At 40.0% G+C, this 26,612-nt stretch overlaps 3 protein-coding genes across 7 annotated transcripts in view; 1 reads left to right on the top strand and 2 right to left on the bottom strand.

The window, feature by feature from the left end:
- Positions 1 to 31: 31 nt before the first annotated feature.
- LOC127571303 (uncharacterized) lies at positions 32 to 13,683 on the bottom strand. Its single transcript, XM_052017576.1, has 3 exons — positions 13,532 to 13,683; positions 12,954 to 13,414; positions 32 to 156 (listed from the first exon to the last, which is right to left on the bottom strand). The coding sequence occupies exons 1-3, from the start codon at positions 13,681 to 13,683 to the stop codon at positions 140 to 142; spliced, it is 630 nt and encodes a 209-aa protein (XP_051873536.1). The 3' UTR covers positions 32 to 139.
- Positions 13,186 to 19,366, top strand: LOC127571665 (glutathione peroxidase 2-like). 4 transcript variants are annotated; one of them, XM_052018250.1, is made up of 3 exons: positions 13,186 to 13,317; positions 17,504 to 17,759; positions 18,624 to 19,366. In XM_052018250.1, exons 2-3 carry the CDS (start codon positions 17,535 to 17,537, stop codon positions 19,008 to 19,010), a joined length of 612 nt encoding a protein of 203 aa, XP_051874210.1. In that variant the 5' UTR covers positions 13,186 to 13,317; positions 17,504 to 17,534; the 3' UTR covers positions 19,011 to 19,366. The 4 variants fall into 4 exon arrangements, with proteins under 4 accessions (XP_051874210.1, XP_051874213.1, XP_051874212.1 ...); XM_052018253.1 differs by having other exon boundaries at positions 13,191 to 13,317; positions 17,617 to 17,759; XM_052018252.1 differs by having other exon boundaries at positions 13,191 to 13,317; positions 17,575 to 17,759.
- A 3,887-nt stretch (positions 19,367 to 23,253) lies between these two features.
- The window catches only part of usp4 (ubiquitin specific peptidase 4 (proto-oncogene)), a 65,125-nt gene continuing 61,766 nt past the window's right edge, over positions 23,254 to 26,612 (bottom strand). For both annotated transcript variants that reach the window (XM_052017935.1, XM_052017936.1), the window contains one exon: positions 23,254 to 24,135. In XM_052017935.1, the coding sequence (XP_051873895.1) occupies positions 23,995 to 24,135 (141 nt within the window). In that variant the 3' untranslated portion in view covers positions 23,254 to 23,994. The remainder of the gene's footprint in view (positions 24,136 to 26,612) is intronic.

Here is a 26,612-nt window from a genome sequence, read left to right as displayed (position 1 = left end):
GAACGCACTAGTGTCTGGTTCCAGTAACCTTGTTGATTCAAGCCACTCAGGGTCTGAAGAGAACACAGAAGATACAATATTGTCCTCCATGGCTCGATCCAGAGCTGCTGCTAGGTCCTCCCTGCACTGTCTCAGTTTCTCAGACATTTTGTTTACCTGTATGAAAAAAAACGTAAAATCTGGATTGCTATATAGCATTAAAAACATACACAGGAGTAAAATGAAACTACAGGGAATTTGTAATAGAAAATTTCTATTGATTGGTAATATTTTAATTGGCACAAGCAAAAACTATCATCTTACCATAGAGTGTTCAGGATGGTATGAACTATTGTAAATTGTCTGTTATTATCAGCATTGATTTTCAAACTTCCATTGTTCTGCATCAGAACTGTGTTTTAAAGGGAATTGTGGACAATAATTAAAACAAAGAATAATCCCTAAATGTGGAAGTGATTTTTATTGTGTAAGATCATATTTACTGCCCATCGTATCCCTTTCCCAAAATACTGATTCTGCTTCTTTCAAAGTCACTGAAGTAGAAGTGGTCAAGAATGTGATTAGTTATTAAGTTACCTTTGCCATTACATTCCAAAATTAATAGGTGTACAAGTAACTCTTCCTATGCAATGGAGATCTTCACCAACTTTGTATTTAATATTTGTCACCATCTCTCTGAAAGGCAACGACATGTACGCAGAACCTCAAAACTCATTCCTCCTCTTTGACACCTGAATGACAAGTCAGAGTGGAGTTGGTTATTTAATTTCTGTGTCAGTCAAGCTTGGCGACCACACTGCTGTGACACAAGTCTTTGTACAATGCGTGTGAAAGATGGGAGGGCAAAATCCTGACATAAGAGTTCACCACTTAGGAGAGGCAGGCCATGATTTATGGTGAAATCCGTGAGATTGTTATCTGCAAATATTTGGAATACAGCCAGTTACTGTGACATAGCTGGCAAATGGGAGCTTCCACATTCTTCCCTTTCTCCCTTATCTAAGAGATTAATGCTTACCTGCTCATAATTCACACCCTTTTCTTCCTGAATCATTATACTGAAAGGGTATTGTGTTTTTTTTCATCAACTGTGAACAGTAATATGAACAGAGGATGATTGAGAACAAAAATAATATTCATTGATTGCAATGATGAGAGGATGATATGGATGAGAAACAGGATAAGGATTGGGCCATATTTAAGTTAGATGGACAACCTTCTGCTCCATGTTCTTCAGCCTCAACACTCTCTCTCACACCCAAGCACCAGTTTAGATACTATCACCGGCGTGGAATGTTAGTTATGATGTGACATTTGGAATTTGGCAAAGCTTGAAGAGTGATGGAAGATGTGTCGCCTTTGAATGGAGGCTTTGGATAAAACTACTCATGGCTTTGGAGCTGTGAGGTGCAGAATTCTTGGTCCTCACCTGGAAAGGAAGGTGTTCAAGGTACATTGTACTTATCTTCAATTTTGGATTCTACATTCTGTGTTTGCAGTAATATTATGGAAATGTTTTCTTTATTTCAGGACTCATGACAGTTGAAAGCCTTGCTTTGGAAGGAACTAGGAATAAGCTGATGACCCCACACTGTCGTAATACAGACCGTTGCTGTGGTATCAGGGAAGGTCATCACATTTCAAAGTTTAGATAATGGAGGCCTGTCATTGACCAGACCAGACAGATTGTTGAATAGTGAACATAGAGATTCAGGGCTCAGGAGAATGTCTAATGTCTAAAAGCAATATGCAGGAGATCACTGTTTCTCAGGACAAGGTACTTTGTGGGCAATTATCTCAGAGCATCAAATGAAAAGACTAAATGAGGTGGCATCAGTATCTCAGGTATAAACTCCAGGAAGCAGGCAGTGATTTCCTCTCTCCCCCCCACCCCCCTGAGCAATTCACTAATATAGTCCCTTGAGTTTTTTTTATGACCAGCAGGTAAACGCCGCGTTATACTAGCTATCAAGTTGCATCAAGAAGCCTTGAATCAGATGAAAATAAGGGATGTTTTGATACTGAGAGTGAATATATCTTGACAAAATAGGGGAGCTTATGTTCACTCGAGTTGCTTGTAATAAAACAAAACCACACATTTTATTTTGTACTCACTTCAATCAGCTAATTTAAACTTGTTATTATCAAAAGGGACAAAATGGGAACTGAATATTGTAGGGCAAATACCAACTTGAAGGAGTTGCAGTTTATGTGAGAGTGGAGGGCAAGGAGTATTGGCAATGATGAAAAGGTAGACTGCATTTAGTCAGATGAGAATGTTATTGATAAATCATGTTCATATGTCATTTATAAGCTGTCACTGCTGTGATTCTTTGATGGTCGATCCTCTTGATATTCTGTTCCATGCTAATTTCCTTCTTAGATAAGTAAGACCACCTCCAAGAGTCAATAAGTCTGGGCATTTCTCAATGGTAAAGTATTGGATTTAATCAGTTACAGATGTAATGTATTGAACAGCTGCCTCCATAAAGACAGAACAGCATAATTTTGACTAAGATCACTTTGTTATGTCCCAAATTGTTATATTCCACTAAGTACTCTTGCACCTTTTCAAGAAGGACTACGGTCTAAGGTCCTGAACATTGAGGGGCTGGGCCCTGTGTAATGCTTCTTGGGTGCAATGTCTCAGGAAGCATGAATGGCATTGATGCATTGTAAGTGAATGCATTTAATGGATGGTACAATGAGTGTAGAGAAAGATGAGTAGTGATTATATTGACTGTAGATTGAGAATAAAGTATAATTTTGAAATGATAAGATGTTTTGGCCATCTTTTCCAAAGAGCCTAGAAAGTGCAGAACACGATAACTGCCAACAATTTTGGCATTCATATGAAGGATTCTTTGAATCTCATACACAATCTGGAAATTGAGCAAGTGGTACGCCTTTCTGTGGAATAAATAATGGTAGGAAGTCACAAAGGTAGGTGGATACCTCTACTTTGCCCTGCATTTTAGCTCATCCAGCATTAGTTCTATATGGTCTCATCATGCTTCTGCCTTGCTCTAAAGTCATTTCCTGAGGGTATCAGAGATCCGATAAATTAAAAGGCACTCTTGGATGAAATGACTTTTCGGCATAAGAAGTCCAATCATAACTTTCACAGCCATAGGTAAGGCCACCTATGCAGATTACTTTGGAGCATGTCTTCATGTCGACTTTGTTGGTCTCTTTTTGACCTCAGTGGTGAAATAATCCTGACTGTCTGGCCTGTAATTTTTTGGGAGTCTGTAATATCTGTTAATAGTCTGTTAAAATAGAATTTAAAAGAGCAACAGCAACTGATCTTGGTAATGATGATCATAAGAAACTACTGGTTTGTTGTAAAAATCCCTTCTGGTTCACTAATGCCCTCCAGGAGAGAAAATCTGCCTTCCACATCCCAAAGGTGTTCCATAAATCGTGAGCTAGTGTATATGGGTGGCAGGAGAACTAGGAATTAATGAGCATGTGAGAGAGAATAGGTTACAGGGCAATAATGGGGGGAATCAGACCAATAAGAATGCCATGAGAGGTGACATAGATGGTGGGCCAAATGGCCTCCTTTTACGTTATAGGGAAATATGGAATATGAAAATATTGTTTTTATTTGTCTGGCTATATCTACATTAAAGCCACCCCATGTGATCTTCTCCTAAATGCCCTCTGAAATGACCTAACAGATTACTGTTCTGTTGAAACAGATAAAGAATAAAACCAAGCACTCAGTTTGGACACTGCAAAGCCATTCCCAATCTGGTTGACCTTGCAAAGTCCTTCTCATGAACGTTTGGTTTCTAAATTGAGAGAGCTGACTAGTTAAGCAATACCCTGATATAATTATACACAAAGTTACAGGCCGTATTCCTCCATAAAATCCCTAGGTTTGGGGATCACCATATGGGGTAGCACAGAAATACAAGTGGGAAAGAGAGCCCTTGGAGTGCTCAGCATTGACCCCAGATGCCATGAAATCCCATGGAATCAGATCAAATGTGAGCAAGTAAACCTCTTCCTGATTACCACTTACCATCCTCCCTCAAATGATTAATAACACTTGAAAGAAAAACTTAAAGCAGGAAAGGCACAGAATATATTTTATGAAGGGGACTTCAATATTCATCATCAAAAGTTGCTTGGTAACACCACCACTGATCAAGCTGTCCTGGCTGAAGGATGTAGCTCAATGCAGGTGGTGAGTGAACCAACATGAGGGATAAAGTTACCTTGATCACACCAATCTAAAGGCAGTGGATGGCAGAAGTGATCACCATACTGTCCTTGGGGAGAGGAAGTCCCTTCTTCACACTGAGGGCATCATCTTGTTTGTGGCACTGCACTTCTGCTAAGTGGGATAGAATCTGTACAGATCAGGCAGCAAAATGGCCATCCACAAAACACTGTGGACAATCAGCTTCAGCAGAAATGTACATCACCACAATCTGAATCTTATAGCTTGGCACATCCTTCACTTTGCCATTATTATCAAGCCAAGGGATCAACACAAATCAGAGGTGTACGGAAAAATATTATAGGACAAACACCTAAACATGAAGTGCCAGACTAGTGAACTTTCGACATAGAACTGTATGCACATCTTACAGAATAAACTGAGCCAAACAACCAATGGACCAGATTGAAGATCTGCCATCCTATCACATTTAGTTATGAATCCTGTTGGACAACGTTGCTGGCAGGAGGAAGAGGTTCCAAATATCCCGATCCAAAAGTTTGTGGTGCCGAAGACAGGCTGATGTATTGACAGCCATGATAAACCAGATGTGCCAAATAGATGATCCATCTCAGCTTCCTACTGTGATGCCCACTATCACAGAAGCAGTTTTCAGCTAATTTGACACACTCCATGTGATATCAAGAAATGGCAGAGCACTGGATACAGAAAAGGCTGTGGGATGAAATTATATCCAAACTGGAACAGTGAAGATGTGCTCCAGAATAAGCTGTGTTGCTAGCCAAATTGCTGTCATCTCCCCAACAATGTTGAAATTACCCAGATGTGTCCTATTTAGTAGGACAACTCCAATCTGCCTAATTACCATCTATTTAGACTACTCTCAATCATTAGCAAAGTGAGGAAAGATGTCTTCAATGTTGCTATTAAGCAACACTTACTCACCAATAACCTTCTCATCAATGTCTAATTTGGGTTTCTCCAGGCCTATGAAATTCCAGGCATCATCACAGCTTTGGTCCAAATGTGGGCCAAAGAGCCCAGTTCCAAAGGTGAAGTGAGAGTGACTGCAATGCATGAAGGCAACATTTGACCTGTGTGGCATCAAGGAGTCCTGATAAAACTGAGCTCAATGGCCATCAGAGCAATATATCTCAAATGGTTGGAAACAGTCCTTGCACTAGGGAAGGTATTTATGGTTGTTGCAGCAGTTGCTTAGGGTGTGTCCTGGCACCAGCCAATTCAGCTGGTTCAACAATGATCTTTTTTCCATGACAAGGTCAGGAATGGAGCTGTTTGCCAATGATTGCACAATCTTCAATTCCATTCGTAACTTCTCAGCAAATGAAGCAATCCGTTGCCTGCGTACAGCAATACCCAAACTACATTCAGGGAAGAATTGGCAGAAGTGACACCCATTGTTTGAAAATCTTCATGAGCAAAATCTTAGAGGCTCAATCATTAAAAGATCTCTTATTTCTCACCTAGGATCTATGTGCAGGCTGTAAAGAAACTCTTCATCTAGAATCTGGTGGCAAATTGGAGACATTCACTAACTAAATTAGCAACTAACTGCATGAGTTACCATGTGAAATGGAAGTCCAGAACATCAACATAGCTTCAGTATATTAGAAAGGAGACATAATGTCAGATGAAAAGATGTCTTTGGAACATTTGAGATTCTGAAGGGAATTGACAGGATGCATGCACTGAGAATGCTCCCAATGGTGGGGGATTCTTGATCTGTGGGATACTATCTCAGTATACAGAGTGACCTATTAAGTCTTAGATGAAGAGGAATTTCTCCTTCAGTAGCTTGTGAATCTTTGGAATTCTGTAACCGGGAGGTAGAGGTACCAATTCATTAAATATACTGTATTCAAGGCTGAGAAAGATTCATGGATTACAGGGAGATCAAGGGTTTTGGAAATCAGACAGGAAAGTGGAGTTGAGGCCAGCAATCAGAACAGCTGTGATATCGAATAGTGGAACAAGATTGAGGGGCCATACAACATACTCCTGCTTCTGCTTAAGTTCTTGAGTTCCAGGATGTACGAAACTTGCCTGGCAATAGAAGGTGGTCCATGTACTGAAATGCCCTCTGCTACTGGACTCTCCATGGTCCAGCAACAGATTATAGACTTGGTGCAGGATCCACAACATTACTGATTTAATTCAGGTTTGTAGGATATGGAAAACAGGTTTGGAGAAAGTGATATTTATTAAGTTATACATGTTCTATTATATGTTTTCAATAATTTAAGTGTTCTTACCACTTCTTAAATTTTTTTATCACAAAAATTAAATAACTTAAAAATAATCTTTACTCCATTTTTGATATTTTGTATAGGACCTTCTGAATGTCAGAGCAACTTCTGGCTCACTAAACCTTCCACAAACTTAGGATGATCCAGGAATCTAAAATACTGAAGCACTTTTGAAGTATAATCACTTTGCTATAAACAAGCCAGGTAGTTTATGCAAAGTAAAATCTGATACCGGAGAGATAAATGACTAATCATTTATTTTATTTATGAAAACGGAGGGATGAATGCTGGCAAGTCAATAATTTCATAAACTCTTATATCTACCCGAGAGAGCAGATGTGGCTCCAGTTTAATACCTCAACCAAATTGCCCAACAGTACAGCAGTATCTTAGTACTATAGTCTATTATCAGCCTGGACCGGGCATTCAAGTATCTGCAGTGGAGGCTGAATACAGAGCTTGCTGACTTTACATCAAGAATGCTATTACCGAGCCAAAACCAGTAACTGTTTCCAAAGACACCCTGAAGCTGAGCCCTTCCTTATGATTCAACTGGATCCACCCAATTTTAGGTCAATCTTTGGCATTAATAATAAAAAATAAGCATAGCACCACTGAACTATAAGAAGTGGTAGTTGATGTATCACTCTATAATACATATGCATCAATGCAGTCATCTTCAAAGACAACCAGGAAGAATGGTTCTTCTTTGTAATGCTAGCAGCAGCAATGTGATACCACAAACATGCTCCATAAGATCACTGCATCATGGAGACACATCTCAGTTCTTCATTACTAAATCTGTACAATCCCAGATGCAAAACTTTTGACTTCCTGTGTCTGAGCTTGTATCTGATAGGTATGAAAGTGTATAGCTGGGTTCAGTTTTTGAATGGTTAAGGTGTAAAGAAATAGCAGCATTGTAGGGCCAAATGGAGGGACAAGATGACAACAGATGTGTAAATATCTGGCAAGTTAGTTTATTTCTATTTTCTCGTGAGGTTTCCTGTTAGTTCTTGTATAAAGTTTTTTTACTTTCCTTGGCTAGAGGAAATATTAGCAAAGTAATAGATTTGCTGAAAAGTTACTAAGATCAGGGCATGGGATCAAAAATTAATTCAGTCATGCAGATGGAAAGTGCCTCCTTTAGTGAAATGAGATCACCTCCATGCTGAAGGAATGTATTGCTCACAGTGAATTCCCAACAAATATCTTCTCTCTCCTCGATCTTTTCACCATGAGTAGGGGATTAATCCCCATTCCCTTCAGCCTCTCACTTATTGTGCTTTCCAATGCCTAAATTTTAGAGGATGCAGCAACTCAGAAGTGTTTTGAAGTATGGTCCAGAGCTGTTGACCTATGCAAAATACAAGAATTTTGTTCTATTGTGATCTGTTGGCAACCCAAAGCTTATTAAACATGTTTGTGGCCTATGTCCTCAAGCTGCAAAGGAATTACTGACCACCAGATATCCTGTTCTTCAGCTATCAGATATTCTATCACACAGGTCTGAATGAGTGGCTTTCTATCTCTGGAGCAACACACAAAATGCTGGAGGAACACAGCGGGTCAGGCAGCATCTATGGAGGGAAATGGACAGTCAACATTTTGGGTCGAGACACTTCATCAGGACTTTCCATCTCTGATTTGCTGTATGTGGAACTGATTAAACTCAGAGCTGACCCTGGGAGGTTATCCACGATTTGCCGAGGGCAGTGCTGAACTGCTAACTCTCCAATATTACTGGCTTCTGCCTGAAAGCATATGGATACAGAAATGTTGTGCTATTGCCACCTTCAGTCTCAGATAGTTCTATCCCTGGTTATATCATGTTCCCAGTGCTGGCAAATCCTTGTTAGGAAAATATAGCCTTCTCAGATAATGTCTATAGGAAAACATTCCAGATAGGACTTATGTGGACTGGGGACCTTATGGCATGGATATATGTGAACTGACATTACCAGCATGCACAATAATACTCTCAGTTCTTGTGATGAAGGGTCTTTGACTGAAGCACTCAGTCAAATGCCTGACCTGCTGAGTGCTTCCAGAATTTTTAGATATATTAAATTCACTTGGCTTCAAATGTTTACTTATACATATTAGTACCATCCTCCCATAATGGAAATCCCGGAAGGATTTCTATGTATAACTTCACAAGGTACGGCTCACTTTAAACTCATCAAATTCCATTATATTGTTTGATGATCAGATTTTGCAATTTCTAAGTACCAGGAATGATTCCAAACTAAGTAACAGAGAATAGTATCTTAGTTGGCCTTTCTGATGCCTTTATACCTGCGGGGGGGTGGGGGGGGGGTGGAGGTTGGAGAATACTATAAGGGTTCAACACCACTACCTATTTAGGAGTGATAATTTTCAAAGTTGATAAGTGGGCAAAAAATGAAAGGAAATCCTGGAAGCACTTGTTCACAACTCCTTCTTCATCTGAATGTGACAGGGCTGGGATTCAGGGACATTCCACCTTCTCTGACTCTTCAAAGTGGGATTATAACAAGCAGGAATTTGTGCTGGAATTTTGATGGAAGATCTCTGCCCAAGTTCATTACTTGAAGATATTTTCCTGCAGAAAAGAATCCAGTCCACTTCTTCCTGTAAGTAAACAGCATAATAGAAAAACAAGTTGTGCTATAATCAAAATTTAAGACTTGGTCACAGGGTGAAAATGGACAAATGGGATATCCATGTATCTTAATACCCAAAGGGTAACAGTTTCTATATTACCAAGTTGGCATGTGATCCTTACCTACATTTGCAACAGCAGCCCTAGAGTGAAAGACAAGGAATGAGTGCTGACACATAGATGAAAGAGATATGGTGGCTGTACAACAGAGCATGAGCTATGTAACAAGAACATACCAGGAAGGGCCAGTAATGCATGTGTAGAGGAAGGTATGTCTGTTTCTCCAATTCAGGACCCAGTTTCTACAACTGGTTGTGCAAATGGCAAGATGACATGGTCCAGCCTAAATTTCAACGGTATCGATCTCATTTTCTTCTTAAAACCAAACCATTTGGCCATCTGCTCTAATATCTACATACGCAGCTAAGATTCAAACCTGTTTGATAATGCACCTATGGAGACTGAGGGGACATCTGACAGATGTATATAAAATGAGGATGAGACTGGATAGAGTGGATAGGAAGTAGCTGTTCCCATCATTGGAGAGATTGAGAACTTAGAATTTTGGATGCCTTCCAATTTGTAGAGGATAAAACATGGGAGACTGGACAGGAGTGTATAGGAACGATGAAGTCTAAAAGTAACAACCTCATAGATGAGGTTTCAGTAGCAGAAGATTCAAGGCAAGTCCAATTAAGTAATGTTGCAGAGGTGGAAAGAAGTGGTATTAGTGATGACAAGGATGGATGATCAGAAGTTCTTGAGGTCAGATATGATAGTGTTGCCAAAAGTATGTTTCAGCCTCAGTTGCCATAAAGAGGGTTGGAGTCAGTGCCTAGGCAGATAATGAAGACAATGACTTCAGCCTTTCTAATATTTAGTTAGAATGGATTACTGCTCATCCAATATTGCATGTCAGTCAAGAATTTATTGACAGTTCCACAATTCTGTTCTTTGCCAACCATTCTGCAGATTGTCCTTTCAAAGATAAAATCCAATCCTTTTTAAAAGTTACTATTGAAGTGGTTTCCGCTAGCCTTTCTGGTGGAGCATTAAAATCAAAATAAATGGATTGTGCAAAACAAAATTATCCTCCTCATCCACTAGCTCTTAACCAAATTACTGTAAACCCATTTGCTCTGGCTGTCAAACCTCCTGCCGGAGCAAATGGGTTTACAGTAATTTGGTTAAGAGCCAGTGGATGAGGAGAAAAATTTTGTTTTGCACATCCACTTACTTTGATTTTTCAAGGAGGAAGTCGGCCCTTTTCATCAGTGCCAAATTCCTCCTTGAAGCATGAAATACATTTTTCATTTGCAGGTTCTTCCCAATAAGAGCCAAATCTTTCTTTGCTGAATGCTGTTTAAGAGCAATGATGTCACAGTCACTTATAATATGAGCTCTTCTTTTGTTCTCCTTTTGTCCCTTCTTTTGCTGATCATGCCAGATCTTCAGTTGAAATGCATCTGTAATTATCAAGAGCACTGAACAGTCACTGGAATCAGTGACTCACTTACCTACACATCTGTTCATTTCCCTATTCTATCCTCAGTCTTCAGCCAGAAATGGCATTTTAGACTGACCAACTCAAGCAAAATATATATTAATGATTTCAAAAAAAGGTCAAGGGAGAACGGGGTATATGCCAGTCTTTCAGCTAAAAAGGCATTGGCATTTTCAACTGCACTGAAACAAAGTAAAAATATAAAAAATCTATACAGTCTGATTTCCAAAAAGCCTAAACACTGATAACATTTTGCATTAGATGAAAAACAATATGATGCTGGAGAACTCAGCAAGCCAGGCAGCATCCGTGAAGAAAAGCAGGCAGTCAACGTTTCGGGTCAGGACCCTTTTCAGGACAGAAGATAGGAAAAGGGGAAGCCCAATATATAGGTGGGAAAAGCAGAGAAGTGGTAGGTGGCCAAAAGAGAAGAGGCAGGGTGGGCACAAGGTGGTGATAGGTAGATGCAGGTAAGAGATAGTGATAGGCAGGTGTGGGGGAGCAGGGGAGAGCAGATCCACTGGGGGATGGGTCAAAGGTAAGGAGAGAAAGGAGAAACAAAAGGGAGAAAGAAGAGAGATAGGCTAGGAAAGGGAAGAAGAGGTAGGCTAGGAAAGGGAAGAAGAAGCATGGCGGGAGGGGGTGGTTGTGAAGATGAGGTTGTACATGTTGGAGAACTTAAAACTATGGAAGAGTTGGAGAGCGTGTGATGTGTCACGGACATAGGTGGGAAGGGATTGGACCAGGGGGACAGGATAGTGTCCAGGTACGAGGATACGAGCTCCATGGGGCAAGAGCATGCAGAGACAATAGGTCTGCTGGGACAGTCCTTCTTGTGGATTTTGGGGAGGAGATAGAAGTACCAGTCCTATTGCTGGACTGTCATGTTGATAGCTCGGGGGGGGGGGGGGGGGGGAATCTCCCGAGTTGATGAGGTCAGTGATGGAGCAGGAGATAATGTCTTGGTGGTCATTGGTGGGGTTATAGTTCAGGGGCTGGTGAAGACAAGGTTGTGCGTGCCAGAGAACTTAAAACTATAGAAGAGTTGGAGAGTGTGTGTGACATTTTGCATTAGATTTGACTGTGCAAGGGCAGTGAGTTCTCAAATGTGGTGATGCTGCAAATTATGAATGATTTGTGCAACCTTGATGGCATGTTCCAATTCATTGATTGAAATCTAGCAAAACTGGCGATGAGGGACTTTTGCAGCCTTTTGTAAAGATTGCAAGAAATTCTAGCTCTGTCAAATTACTTCAATTTAGTTTTCACTGTGATAGACATTACCAGGGGCATTTAGAAGTACCTTTCACCATTTCGGCCCATAACAAAGGGAAAAGCAGCCCATAACGTATTTTTAAATGTGAAGAACGCCACATATTGTACAAACAGCCATGTTATAATAACCAGATCATCTGTTGGCTTAAGGGATCTTCAGAGATTCATCTGATGATGCAAGCAAGGAACAATCATCTTTATGGAAACTAAAAAGGTATTTTGGATAAAGTCATAACATAAATGCAACCTTTTCATGAGAAAGGTTTTACCTAGAAATTGGACTCATTTCCACATGTTAAATCAGGTTGGCTATCACTTTCCATCACTTAGTGCCTGTTGCAAATTGGCTCTTGCACTTCCATGCACAGCTGATGTTTGCCAGACATCCGCCGTGCAGCTGGTCATTCAATGCAAGTTTCATCCACCTCTTGAAATTGGAGCATTGGTGGGGGTGAAACCTACGAGCCTCGCTGTTCAACCAGGGAGCACGTTATGCAGAGTTCAGGAAGGCGATGGCAATTAAAGGGTTTGCACTGACACATCAATGGCTTGCACACAGCATGAATTGCACCCTCTCTGTGGTAATGGTCAGCATTATGTAGCCTTAATGCTGAGTTTCATGCTGCAAACTGTTGATCAGCTTCCCGGGGAGAAAACTGGAAGATTTAAGGAATGAAGCCAGACCATCTGGGGGCTGAGGCTAGATACATTTGCAATGCCTTCTCCACTGTGGTTTCCCACCTCTGCAGCAGCCTTTTGTGCCTTGTGCCGTGGCTGCCTCATGGGGACGAGTTGTTTAAATTGCTGACTCACTTCCCTGTGGTCAGAGCAGCAGTGGTGCAGCATCCCCCAGCTCTGCAGTGCGCTGCTCCCATTTCAGCACCGATCTCTTGTGCTAAACACCGTGGCGCTGCCTTCAATGGGTTTTTACCCATTGACAGGCTTAGGCGCATGTTTAGTGGATCAAAGGAGAGTGAAGTCCAAATTCTAGGCACTTTTATGTTTTGTTCACGGTTGATTTTTCCTTTTTTTTGGGCCAAGTCGTGACAGCGCGCTCCCACCGTTACTCACCCGGCCGCCTTTTCTCTTTCAGGCGAAATCGGCTCGAGCGGGATGGAGCTCGCGCCCGCGCGTTCATTCGCCGCGCCCGGCAGCCTCGGGGCGGGCGGGCGCTCGCGCGCGGCTGAAGCCCAGCGCCCGGGCGCGGGCCCGCCAACGGTCGCCGGCGGCCTCGAGCGGGGCGGAGGCGCGCGCGCGCGGGCCCGCCAACGGTCGCCGGCGGCCTCGAGCCGGGGGGTTGGGCGCGTGCGCGGACCCGCCAACGGTTGCTGGCGCCGAAGGTCCGGCGTCGTAACGGGCGGGGAAGAGTGAGCCTGAGGGAGCGGGCGGCAAGAACCCCGCCTCCGCGCACCGGCCGGAGCCTCCTTCGAAGTTGGTATGAAAAGGAAATCCACGCTTGATCGGTAAAGCCCCTTTCCCTCGCGGTGGGGTTTGGCGCCGAGCTCACGGCGCCGGTCTCCCTGTCGACGGCGCTGAGGGGTTGAGGTGAAGTGACTGATCTTTAACCGACCTCATGGACCGAGATGCCAACTCAATGCGGCATCTAAACCGTTCAGAGAGGAAGGTTAACGCTGTTTCTTTCCCCCCACAGACGCCGCTCGGCCCGCTGTGCATTTGCAGCCCTTTCACCACATTCGGCGATCGGAAGCCTCAGGAAGGCAAGCGTGAGGGAGTTTGCATTGTCATAGTGTGCAGGGGGAGTCTGATGAGGAGCAGAGGAAACTCGAGGGGAGAAGTTCATGGCTGTTGCTTGAGGGAAAATAGGTGGAAATGGGTCTAAAAGGTGGTGAAATTAGCAACTGAAGGCGGTGTGGGGCATTCAAGGAGGAGATAGTAGGAAATATCTTCACACCAACCATAAAGGACATCAAGTGCACAGACCTCTGATGGTGGGTAGGGCAAGGAGGAAAATTGAGGTAAGTTTATGGCATACGGGACCTCAGTACTCTGCAGAAATCCTCATGCAGTGGGGCACAATGTTCTCATAAGGAGAACCAAATAATAAGGAGAGCCAAATAATTGAACAAGAGACTGCAGATGCTGGAATCTGGAGCAACACACAAGATGCTGGAGGAACTCAGCAAGTCGAGCAGCTTCTGTGGAGGGAGGTGGAGGTGGACTTTTTAGGTCAAGACCCTTCAACTAGACTGAATGAAGGGTCTCAACATGAACTGTCAACTGTACATTGGTAAAAATAGATAAATTGTTTTTTTATTGTCACGTGTGAAATAATATTGGTGCAGTCAAAAACTTTGTTTTGCATGCCATCCATACAGATCGTTTCATTACAACAGTGCATTGAGGTAGTATAAGGGAAAATAATAACAGAATGCAGAATAAAGTGTAATGCTACAGAGAAAGTGCAGTGTACGCAGACAATAAAGTACAAGGCCATAATGAGGTAGATTATGAGGTCAAGAGTCCATTTTATCATATAGACCGTTCAGAAGTTAACAGGTGGATAGAAGTTGTCCTTAAGCCTGGTGGTATGTGCTTTCAGGCTTTTGTATCTTCTACCTGATTTTGGGGGGGGGGAGAAGAGAGAATGTCTGGGGTGGATGGGGTCTTTGATTCTGTTGGCTGCTTTATTGGGGAGTGAGAAGTGTAGACAGTCCATGGAGGGGAGGCTGATTTCTGTAATGCGCTGAGCTGTGTCCACAACTCTGCATTTTCTTGCGGTCCCAGGCAGAGCAGTTGCCATACCAAGCAGCGATGCATCCAGATTGGATGCCTTCTATGGTGCATCAATAAAAATTGGTGAGGGTCAACGAGGACATGCAAAATATATGTAGCCTCCTAAGGAAATTTCCCTCCACAGATGCTGCCTGGCCTGCGGAGTTCCTCCAGCATCGTTTGTTGATTCACAGTATTTCCATGCCACTTACACAAGTGCACTACTTCCTGAAGTTTCCTTGCTGCTGTCATTTCAGACTGTACTCCCATGTTGGACTCCTGGAGGAGTCCAGCTTCGGAGCATCACTTCTTCCAGCAGTTGCGTAGGGAAACCTGTTGAATCTGCAGTGGCATTAGAAGCCATTTAGATTTTTTAAAATAATAGAGCTCACTAAATGGATTTAATTGTTATCTTAAATATATTTACAGGGGCTCCCTGGGTTACAGAAGACCTGACTTACAGAAATCTGGCATTATGTGAATTCTCCCATAAATTTTTAAGGAATTTGTCAGGATAGGACAGCTAGTTACAGAAATGTAAACATCTTCAGGAGTTATGGAAACTAGTTATTTCAAGGCAAACGCTCTTTTAAAAAAACTGCTTACATGTAACCTTCCTGCAGTAATCAGATACCATTGTCAGTTAAGAACAGCAGGCTGCCAGTTCACAGTGGGAGGCCACTTAAGAAATTTTCTTTGAAAACTGACAAAGCGATCTCTATTTACACTTGTAAAATACTTAACAATGTAACATCCATTGCTACTTTAAGGCCATCGAAACTAGCCATTGGATGTTGGACATTCTGATTCTGTACCATCCTAACTCCACAAAGGAAGACAATAAATAAATTGGTCATGTTAATTAGACTTTGTTGAAATAATTTCTGACTTACAGAAAAATTGATTTACAGACAGTTCTCAGGAATAGAACCTTTATGTAACCCAGGGACTGCTTGTACTTTTTTGTGTTTTAATCTTGCTTTTTGAAACAAGGTATAACAGGCTGTTGGAATGGGCATAAAGTTTAATGCAAAGAAATTAGAGGTAATGTATTTTGGTAGGAAAAAATGAGAAGAGGCAATAGGGAGCAAAGCATAGTGTTCTAAAAGGGGTGCAGTAGCATAGGGACTACGGGACATATGTACACAAGTCATTGAAAGTGGCAGGGCAGGTTGAAAAAGTGGTTGGTAAGGCATACACAATTCTGGGCTTTGTCAGTAGAAGCAATGAGTATAAAATCAGGTAAGTTGTACTGAACCTTTATAAAACAGACACTTGAGACTACAGATGCTGGAATCTTCAGCATAAAAAACAAGCTACTGGAGGAACTCAGCAGTGAAGCAGCATCTGTGGAGGCAGAGGGGTGGTTGATGTCACGGGCTGAGACCTTGCAACAGGATCCAAAATGTTGAATATCCCTTTGCCTCCACAGATACTGCTTGGCCCGTGGAGTTCCTCTGGCAGCTTTTTTTTTGCTTTTCAACACCTGTCTGATCGCAACTGGAGAATTGTCTTCAGTTCTGGTCACAGCATTATAGCAAGGATAAGAAGGCATTAGAGAATGTCCAGAAAGGATATAGAGGGCATGTTTCTGTGCTGTATGATTCTCTGACTCTAATGGTTGCTGGGATCTGGGATGACACTTACAAGGATAGATTTGGGAGGCTGGGACTGTTATCTTCAAACAGTTCCTGTAATGTACCGTTCTATGTTCCATTTACAAGACTGAGAGGAGATTTGATAGAAGTATATACAACGATGAGTGGTTTGGACAGAATTGATAGTAGGAAGCTATTTCCTTTGGTACAGGGATTGAGATTAGAGATTGTCGATTTAAAAGAAAGTGGAAGAGTGTCAGATGAAAGGTTTGTACATAGTGTGGTTAGATTCTGGAATGCACTACCTGCAGACTTGATGGAAGCAGGTTCCATTGTACCCTGAAGTTACCCCATTTTTGCTGGTTAAAATTAAGCTTAGTTTGATTCAAATGAACGAGCTGCTCACAGACTTAGAATGACTAAATACAACTACTGGATATTTGTCAAATCTTTTCTTTAGGTTAACTTTGCTGAGGAAATACATATAAGTACAGGGTCCATTATCATTGCACATTGGAGTCAGGACTTGTAGTCTTTAGGGGTAGTGTGTTTAGAGCAGACATAATTAAATCATGGTCAGATTACTTATTTTTAGTTACATTTTGACATTTTCAAATAAAGATAAATGAATAACTTCCAAAAAGATAAAAGGTTCAGATGTTCTGTCTGAAGGACAGGTGTTACACCAGGAAAATAGGTGATAATTCAGTTGTAAATCTAATGCAGAATTTATGCACTTTTGTTTGAATCAACTTTCATGGAAGCCTCAAAGTAGATGCCCAACAGTGTAACAACACACTAAAAAATATTTAAGTTTACAAGTTGAGGTCCCATGTTTGTTGTAAGGCTTCAATTGCATCTTTAAAGGAGAAATGGGCAAAGCAGCACAGTGCATGACAGCAGGGCATTTCAGAACCTTCCTGCCTGTCCGCAATGTTGAGATAGACTTTTCTGGAGATTATAAACATCTGTCTAATTACCTAAGGAACTGGAGATCATACCAATGTTAAACATGTCAGTGGCTTGCTTTCATTTTAAGTGTGTATATAGTGTGACAAAAACACAAGGACATAAAGTTTTGTAAATAGTGCTTGCAGATGCAGAATTTTTAATTATATAGACTATTAAATATTTATATATGAATTGTGCTCTTCATCTTTTGTTTAGAGCTATGATGTTTTACAGTAGCTTTGGATCAGCATAATGCAAATTTCAGTCAAAGGATTATTGCTGATTTGAAATATCAAGCACGTGGTTCCATTTCCTGGATAATACTTATCTGTGTTTTAGAATTGATTCACAGGCAACACTTGCAAAGAGGATGGCGGAAGCTGAAATGACATTTTATAACTTGACTGCAGAACTTCTCAGTGGTGAAATCTTCCATTTCTCCAAACTCAAAGGAAAGGTGGTGTTAATTGAAAATGTTGCATCCCTATGAGGCACAACTACCAGGGATTACCAGCAGATGAATGAGCTCCAGAGCCGCTATGGCAGCCGGGGGTTTGTAGTTCTGGGTTTTCCCTGCAATCAGTTTGGTTACCAGGTAAATGTGAAATTGTCAGAGAAAAACAAAATTTAGTTATTTAGTTGCCCCAAATTTTAGTTATTTCCTTGTGGAATTCTCAAACTGTTTTAAATAAACTAATTTGTTAGCGCAGTATTAGTAAATTTACTTACATTTAATTAAGTTGTATTTTCAAATTACAGTAAATAACTACAAAAAATAAAACATCAAGATTTTATCTTTAAAGAACTAAATGCACACATTTTTGAGTGATGCATTTACAAAAAGTAATATAATTTCAAATATTTAAGGCAGCGATTTCCTTTTAAGGACCTTTTCATACATATCCTATGTCATTTCCAAATTTGAATCGCTAGTTCTTGTGGATTTTCAGCATTCTTGTTATTTGAGTAAAAAGTTGCATATGCTCACTTAAACACAGACACTTTCGGAAGTAGTTAAGCTTACATAAAAATGACAATCTTAAAAGTGAGTTACAATGCTGTGATGAGTTCAAACTGTGATACTTTGAAAATAGATTCTCATATTTAACACGTCAAAGCATGCTTCTGATGAAACGTTAATAACATGAAACATTTAGATCTGTTTTTCTATCCACAACTGCTGCCTGACCTATTGCACAGTTTCAGTTTTAATCCAGGTACAGATTATTTGGAAACTTAGTTATTGAGGTTACTTTAGTGATTTTGAAAATAATGATCTGAATCCAAAACCATCTTGTACCCTTCAGATCAATCTATATTTGTGGAAAACATCAGTAGTGGAGGTTCTAGGTTGGTTCCCATTTTGTGAAAAAGAATACAAATCAGATTCCACAAAATGCATCTGTGGCTTGCAAAAAAAATTCCTTGTACTTGACTTTGCTTTGTATTGATTTTATAGGAAAATATCTACAATGAGGAGATTCTTAATTCCTTGAAATATGTCCGTCCTGGCAATGGTTTTAAGCCAAATTTTTCTTTATCTAAAAAGATTGATGTGAATGGAGAAGATGAGAATCCAGTCTTCACTTTTCTGAAACGTAAGTTGCCTGAAGCCCATGATGATCCTGAAACCTTAATGGTTGATCCCAAGTTCATAATATGGAGGCCAGTCTGTCGTTCTGATATAGGCTGGAATTTTGAGAAATTCCTTATTGGGCCAGATGGTGAGCCATTTAGGCGATACAGCAAGAATTTCCTCACTATTGACATTGAAGAAGACATTAGAGCTCTTTTACAAAGTAATAAAAGACCATGTGATAAAACCACTGATGCAGAAGTTGAGTAAAGTTTGTAGTAGTTTTCATTGTTGGGCATAATATTTTGTTGTGTTTTGTATAAAGATTAGCCAAAAGTATGTAAACTGTAAAATATAGTAATCACCACACTTAAGGATAATTATATTTACTAGATTATAGTGCTAATCTAATAGTTCTGCTCTCTCTGTTTAGAATTTCTTTGTAAATGTAAAATACACATTTATAATTTTCTCAGTTAGCAAGATCCTAATTTCTCTGCTGAATGAGCCAAACTAGTTTTGGATGTTAGACATTTTACTATATGATGGTGCTTTTTCAAAGGTCTACTGAAAAGTACTTAATGTAGCATGTAAAAAGTCTAACTGGACATAGAAGTTAACTTGTAAAGGAGAATCTTCTATTAAATATGTTTTAATGAAAAACTGCATTCCACTTCAGTTTTATTATAGAGACAGACCATGAAAAACTGGTAGGAGGATTTCCATGAGATTTTCATCCAGGCAATTGGAGAGTATTCCATCTTGCTCCTGACGATAGTGGAAAGGCTCTGGAGTGTCAGCACATTGGACTTCTGCTGCAGCCTCTGACCTGTTTTTGTAGCCGTGGTATTTATGTGGCTGGTCCAGCTGAGCTTCTGATCAATGGTGACCCCCAGGATATTAATAGTAGGATAGTCAGCAATCATAATACCATTAAACGTCAAGGCTAGATGGTTAGACTCTTGCTTGTTAGAGATGGCACTGTTGTGGCACAAATGCTACCTGTCACAGGCTTGTGTCTGAACGTTGTCTAGCTCTTACTGCAATGGACTGTTTCATTTGCTGAGTCATCACAAATGGAATTGATATTAGGAGTAACTGGAGATAGCTGGCGGAAGTGACGTTTGGAAGTCAAAGCTCATATTTGAGTACTGTTATATATCTAGTTTTAACATGCTGCCTGGGGAGGTGGTGGAAGAAGACACAATAGTGTTTAAGAGGCATTCAGAGAGGCACATAAACATGCAGGAAATGGAGGGATGTGGATCGTACAGACAGATGGGATTAGTTTAATCTGGCATCATGGTTGACACAGACATTGTGGGGCAAAGGGCCTGTTCCTTTGCTGTATTGTTCTACATTCCATTGTTTTGTGCCAGTTTTTACTTAATTATTTTTTTGGGTATACATCAGTAAAACTTGATCACCTGAATTTCAGAAAGAAACCCATTTTTAAAAAAAAGATTTATTTTTGCAGCAAAAACAGAACTCGATAATTATGGATTTTAAATTGGCAATAAATATGCTTTTTCAATGGACTGCAAAATGGCAAATCCAGTAACATCATCTTTTATGTGACGAGATGAGACAGATATGCAAGGAGGGTCAAATTTGGGGAATATGGTAAAAAGACAAAATTAAGGCTGCATAGTATTCTTAATCAAATAAAAGAATTGATGGAACATAACAAATATGATCTCATAGGTATTAAGTGGTGCAAAGCACCCAAAGCTGGGAATGTAATCTTCTGAGCACTTGACATTTTAGAAGCATAGAGAGAAAGGAAAAGGAGTGGCATTTTATTTGTAAAAGATGAGATCTATATGGCAGGGAGATCTTGGACCTGAAGATCATAATGTAGAATTGGATTGGTGGGGATAAGAAACAGTGGAAAGCAATGTGTCACTGTGGAAGGAGTCTGCTGGCTCCCTCATGAACTACACTGCATGACAGAGTCTAAATCCATGGATGATACAAAGCAAACACAATAGGTAATATTAAAAACCTTAGAAAACAAAAGAGAGAAAATTATAAACTAGTAAAAATAAAGATAGCTTCTACATATAGAAATGAGTCAGAGGATGAAATGAACTAATAATGCAAAGAAATGGCAGGGACTTTGAAAAATTTCACACATCTTCAATGGGAGAAGGCACACAAGTATCTCAGTAATAGGAGAAAATCAAGGGACAATGAGGGAGAGAGGAATTAAAACAATTGCCACAAGAGAAAATGTACAAGGCAATCTTACAGGCTAAAGGCCAACAAACCTCTGGACCCGATAGACTACATTCTAAGGTCTTAACAGAAGTGGCTGGACAGATAGTGAATGCATTTATTGTAATCAAGCAACATTCCTTAGACTCTGAGCAAGTTGTAAAGTGAGAGTGGTGGTAGAAAACAAACATTTTGTCCAGGCAGCTTAAAATATACCACAGAGAAAATACTTGAATGTATTATTAGAGTAATAGCAATAGGACAGTGAAAAAATCATAACACAATTAAGCAGAATTTACATGGCTTTATGAAAAGGAAATGGTGTTGGATACATTTATTGGAACTGAGGATGTAACATGGAAGGTGGATAAATGGGAACCAATGGATTTGGATTTCCAGAAGGTACAAGACATGAAAAGGGAAACAGACTTGATGAATGGGCAAAAAATTAGCAGATGGGGTTGAAATGCAGGAAAATATGAGGTTATCTACTTAGGAGGAAGAACAGGATAGTACTTAAATGGCAAGAGACTGAGTGTAAATAACAAAGCCCAAAAATTAACATGAAGGTACAGCAATTAGAAAGGCAAATAGAATTTTGGCCTTTATTGCAAGAGGGATGGTGTTACCACTTTACAGGGTGTTGGAGAGACCATACCTGGAGTGTGGTTTTGGTCTTATTTAAGATACACTTCCTTTGGAAGCAGTTCAGAGAAGGTCTATCAGATTGAATTCTGGAATGTTAGGAATGTTTTATGTCAAATGATTAAACAGGCTGGACCTATAATGAGGTGATTTTAATGAACATACAAGATTCTGAGCGGTCTTGACAAGGAAGATGTGAGATGATCTCTCTGATAGCGAATCTCAACTTGAGGGCATAGTTACAGGAAAAGGGGCCACCCATTTAAGATGTGAATAACTATCTCCAGAAGGCCACAGATCTAGAATCTCTTACCACAGGAGAACTGTGGAAGCAGAATCAATGAATATATTCAAAACTGAAATAGATGAAGGAGCTACAGGATTATGGGGAACAGGCTGGAAAGTGGAGCCTTACATTCCTGCTCTGGTTACTATTTGCAACTTAATACCATGTTATTAATTGGAAATGGCAGCAGTTTTCTCCCACTTATCATTGTTAAAACACCCACCATAGTAATCCTGAAATGAAATATTTTAGAACATTCATCTGCTGGTTGATGTGAAAGCCAAATCCAACACTATGGGAACAAGGGTGGGAGAAAGGAGCAGTAATAATGTTTTACCTTGAATTGCTGTAATGCTGAATGACATCAAACTGAATCTAAAATATGGTTGTTTATTGCAGGGAGATGGATAAAAACTTCACATTTTAATAACAAGCCAACATCTGTGGTGTGGCAGAACAAGAGGCACATTGTACATTATTCAGATTAAGTAGGATATTTGAACCTAATTAGTAATTTTAATATACAATAGATTGATAGAGATGAGGTAATGATGCAGCCCTGTAAAACTCTGGTTAGACCACACTTGGAGTACTGTGTCCAGTTCTGGTTGCCTCATTATAGGAAGGATGTGGAAGCGTTGGAAAGGGTGCAGAGGAGATTTACCAGGATGCTGCCTGGTTTGGGAGAGACTAAGGGAGCTAGGGCTTTAACCCTTTGGAGAGGAGGATGATGAGAGGGGACATGATAGAGGTGCACAAAATATTAATAGATGGAGTGGACAGCCAGTACCCCTTTCCCAGGGCACCAATGCTCAATACAAGAGGTCATGCCTTTAAAGTAATAGGTGGGTAGTTCAAGGGAGATATCAGAGGAAGTTTTCTTGCCCAGAGAGTGGTTGGGGCATGGAATGCGCTGCCTGGGGTGGTGGTGGAGGCAGGTACATTGGTCAAATTCAAGATATTACTATATAAGCATATGGAGGAATTTAAAATAGAGGGAAATGTGGGAGGAAGGAGTTAGATAGTCTTAGGCGAGGTTTAAAGGTCAGCACAACATGGTGGGTTGAAGGGCCTGTATTGTGCTGTACTGTTCTATGTTCTAGATGGAGGATGGAGAATTCTAAGGAAAATATTGTGAGAAAATTATTCAGAAGCTACAGACTGAAAAAATGTTGCCTATAGTAGGATGTTCTACATGAGCACGGTGGTTGGTTATATATTAATTACATTCCAAAGTTCTATTGCAAATTAGAGGTCATAATAACTTTTATAGTAGCTCATCAGTTTCAAAAAATTGCCAATTCAAAGAACCTCCACAAATCTGTTTCCATTTCAGCTGAACCCAAATGATAGACAAGTCACAACTCCAATCATTGTCTTTATTTAAGTAGACGTATGTATTAAAACCAGCCACTTACAAAGTGCCAGTTTGGGCAAAAAGACTAGAAGAAACTGATGTAAAATTTACATTACAATACATACACAGCAAACTTATGCTGGTTTGGATCAGTATCTTACCTGGGGCTGGAAACCTTTGTTCCTCTGCCACCTATATTACAATATAATATTACAAATTTTAGTATCCCAGTCACAATAGTCAAACCACAAATAAACCAGTGCTTTGCTACAAATTTATAATGCAAGATTTCTAGGATAAGATGCGAGGTGTCATTCATGCAGAGAAATACCATTAAAACAATAAGGAAACAATACAAGTGGTTTGTGACATAACTTAAAAAATCCAAATTAATTTGAGAAAGAACTGGGGGAAAACTGCAACCTTTTCCAAAAATAAACCAAACCAAAAACCCTGATGTCAAATAGCGGAGGAAGAACTTCACTTAAAAATTTCCAAAGCTGTTTATTTTACAGTACAGTGACATTCGTTTCTTATTCATCAGAAATCATCAGTAGATTCTGAGCCAGAGCACCACTGAACAAAGGTTAACCAAATGACATTTCTGTTCAATCTAGTCATCCACATTTTGCTTCTAAAAAGTTGATGCTATCAAGAGGGTTCTTTTCCCCCTCCTACTCCCTCGAAGGCAGCTGGTGCTGATGATACAGAGCAGCACTGTCCAGAAACAGTTTATATGTACTTCTAGCTCAGTTGGTGTCCATTTTGTCCTCATCATTTTTTCTATTCTCACCATTCTCTTCAGTAGGAGTACTCAGGGAAGCAGATGGGCTGTCATAATGGCTGTAAGAATCTCTGCGTTGGTAGAAAAGAACATAGGCTGCTTTTGTCTAGAAAAAAAGACACAAATCACAGTTAGCATCTGGTTTTTGGTGGTCAGAAGGCACAGGGCACTGCATTGCAACATCATGAAACAATGACATTTAATGCATCCTCAAGGTCCTCCTCTCAGCCATTTTTTGATCGGAGTCAAGTCACTTGAGGATATACAGAGGTGCTTTTTCCAAGTGGTGGAAACACTGGAGGAAGGATACAAGAGCATTGCTTACACATATTTAGCAATCTTGATGGGTTAGGGACTTAAGAGACAGACCTTCAGTAAGTTGATGTTATAATTAAACTGCCAAGAATAGCCAATTCTAAAAGTTGCATTATTAACTGCAATATTAAATGAAAATAGAGCTCAAACAGCCCAAATTATGATCAAATACTTAGTGGAACAACATTGCTTCAGCACAAATAAGGTTGTTATGAAAATCTTTACATTCTAGTGGTTGATTCAAATGCTAAGAACTTGGAAGCCAATTCTCTGCAGAATCATCAGGCAAGCATTTAAAAAAATTATCCAAATGCATTCTGAAAACAGAATTACAAACTTAGAAGCCAACATGTAGAACAATGGATTTAAATTGAGAATTTATTTCTGTACTGAAACCAGGTGATTTCAGTAGGTTCAGATGTGTTTTGTGCCAGTCAAGTAATGCATCAATGTTCCAGTTCCTGGTTGTTTTGCGAACCTTCTCAGAAGGCACAGATGTTTTCACCTGTCTTCACCTAGATACAGAATCAATCTTGAGGTACTTGCCAAACAAGTCAATGAAGAAAAATGGCTAACTGTGAGGTATCAAAGGCCCAAAGGCTGGAATAACAAATTGAGAACACCAAATGGGACGTGGGAAATACTCTGCATTAGAATTTATGTTCACTTTAAAACCAGGACTCTACTATTACTTTAAACTGGAAATGCACCAACAATCACATCAAATTCCCACTTTGAAGAAAGCATCTTTCACTTCATTGAATGGATAGAAGTTCACTGTTCAGAATCACAACCTTGAACTCAAACTATGCTCCAAACATCAATGCACAATTCCACTGACTCATTTTGCAACCAACCAAAAAAAAGGCTGTACAAAAAGTTCACAGAAATCCTTCACACAAAGTAAGTTGACAATACAATATCAGGCAGTGCACCAACTCTGGGCTGGGAACAAAACAAGGGCAATGTAGTGAGGGGAGGGTTTTAATAAAGAGGGTTTTGAAGGTGGATAAAGTGAGGTAAAGATTCAAAATGTTTTTTGGGGGATAATCTAATTGTAGACATTAAAAGACTGGGATAAACCCAATAAAAGTAGACAGTTTCCAATAGTTGAAGGGCCAAGAATGAAGAGACAAAGATTAAATGCAAGAGTATGAAAAATGTTTTCTTAGAAGTTGAGAGGTTGTGGAATTCAATTCAAGGATTAGCCAGGAACTGTTAAGATTAGATGAGTGAAAGAAAGGGTGCTCAAGGAATTAAAATGACCGTCTCATGCCAACATGGATATATTGGATCCACTTCCATGTTGCAACTTCTACGCATAAATACAGTGATCAAAACTGTAGCAGCTAAAGTCTCTACCATTAATCAAGAACAGGTTGTGGAGTTTAAGACTTGGGATCAAAGCTGTGTTAAGTGTATCCAGTGAGAGATCTATAAATGTGGGATTGTGCAGCAGTAGAATTGGGAGGGATCAGGGCAGTGAACAAGGATTAATGTGGTAAGATGTGGGTGGTGGGGTACTGCATGAGGTTAAAATAGTGTGTGCTAAAGCTGGGGAAGCAAGTTCTTTACATAAAAAAAATTAACAGAAACAGCAGAGAATATTGGAAATCAAACTGTGGTGTTCAATAGACTAGGCAAGAGATTTGAAGTTCAGCTCAGACTAAACAGAAGCAAACAGGAAATGATGAGAAGATACAGACTTGCACTTATATATCAACTTTTACAACCTCAGGGTAGCCCAAAGCCAGTGAAGTACTTTTTGAAAAGTAGTTGGCTTAATGTAGGAAACTTGGTAGTCATTCTGTCCACAGCAAGCTCCCACTAACAGCAAAATTATAAAGATGACTTTTTTTTTTTAAATACTAAAAAGATAATTTTTGAATGATTAATTCTGGCCAAGACTCCAGGGATATTTACTCTTCAATGTGGACTTTTTTTGTCCACCTGACTACAGGCTCAGTTTAACGTTGCACCTTAGATGCCTTTCCATAGTAATTCCTTTGTATTTTCTTGGAGGATCAGCTTAGATTTTTGTGCTCAAGTCTTTGAACCTAGACCCTTCCAACTAGGGTGACCTCAGATGGCAGAGTTGTGATAGCAAAGTTAAAAACATGAAAGGCTATTTTATAATGACGTTTGTTATTTACTAATGTTAGTAAACTGCTTTCACCCAGTTATTTTCTTGTTGAAATTTAGCAGTCAAAATCCTACTTGAAGAAAAAATACAATGATTTTCAGGATACACTGACAGCAACAATAAGA

Source organism: Pristis pectinata, chromosome 6 (genome assembly GCF_009764475.1).
Source record: "Pristis pectinata isolate sPriPec2 chromosome 6, sPriPec2.1.pri, whole genome shotgun sequence".
NCBI lineage: Eukaryota > Metazoa > Chordata > Chondrichthyes > Rhinopristiformes > Pristidae > Pristis > Pristis pectinata.
Note: the sequence above shows the minus strand (reverse complement) of the source record. Positions and strands in the feature narration are given on the sequence as shown.

Bases quoted from the DNA above. Each gene is read 5' to 3' on its own strand.
- LOC127571303 (XM_052017576.1), bottom strand. From the start codon at position 13,683: ATGAACTTCTCCCCTCGAGTTTCCTCTGCTCCTCATCAGACTCCCCCT. The intron at 13,415-13,531 runs GTGGGGGGAAAG...TCAACCCCTCAG, and splicing joins CAGCGGGCCGAGCGGCGTCT to CGCCGTCGACAGGGAGACCG.
- LOC127571665 (XM_052018253.1), top strand. From the start codon at position 17,682: ATGAATGAGCTCCAGAGCCGCTATGGCAGCCGGGGGTTTGTAGTTCTG. The intron at 17,760-18,623 runs GTAAATGTGAAA...TTGATTTTATAG, and splicing joins GCAATCAGTTTGGTTACCAG to GAAAATATCTACAATGAGGA.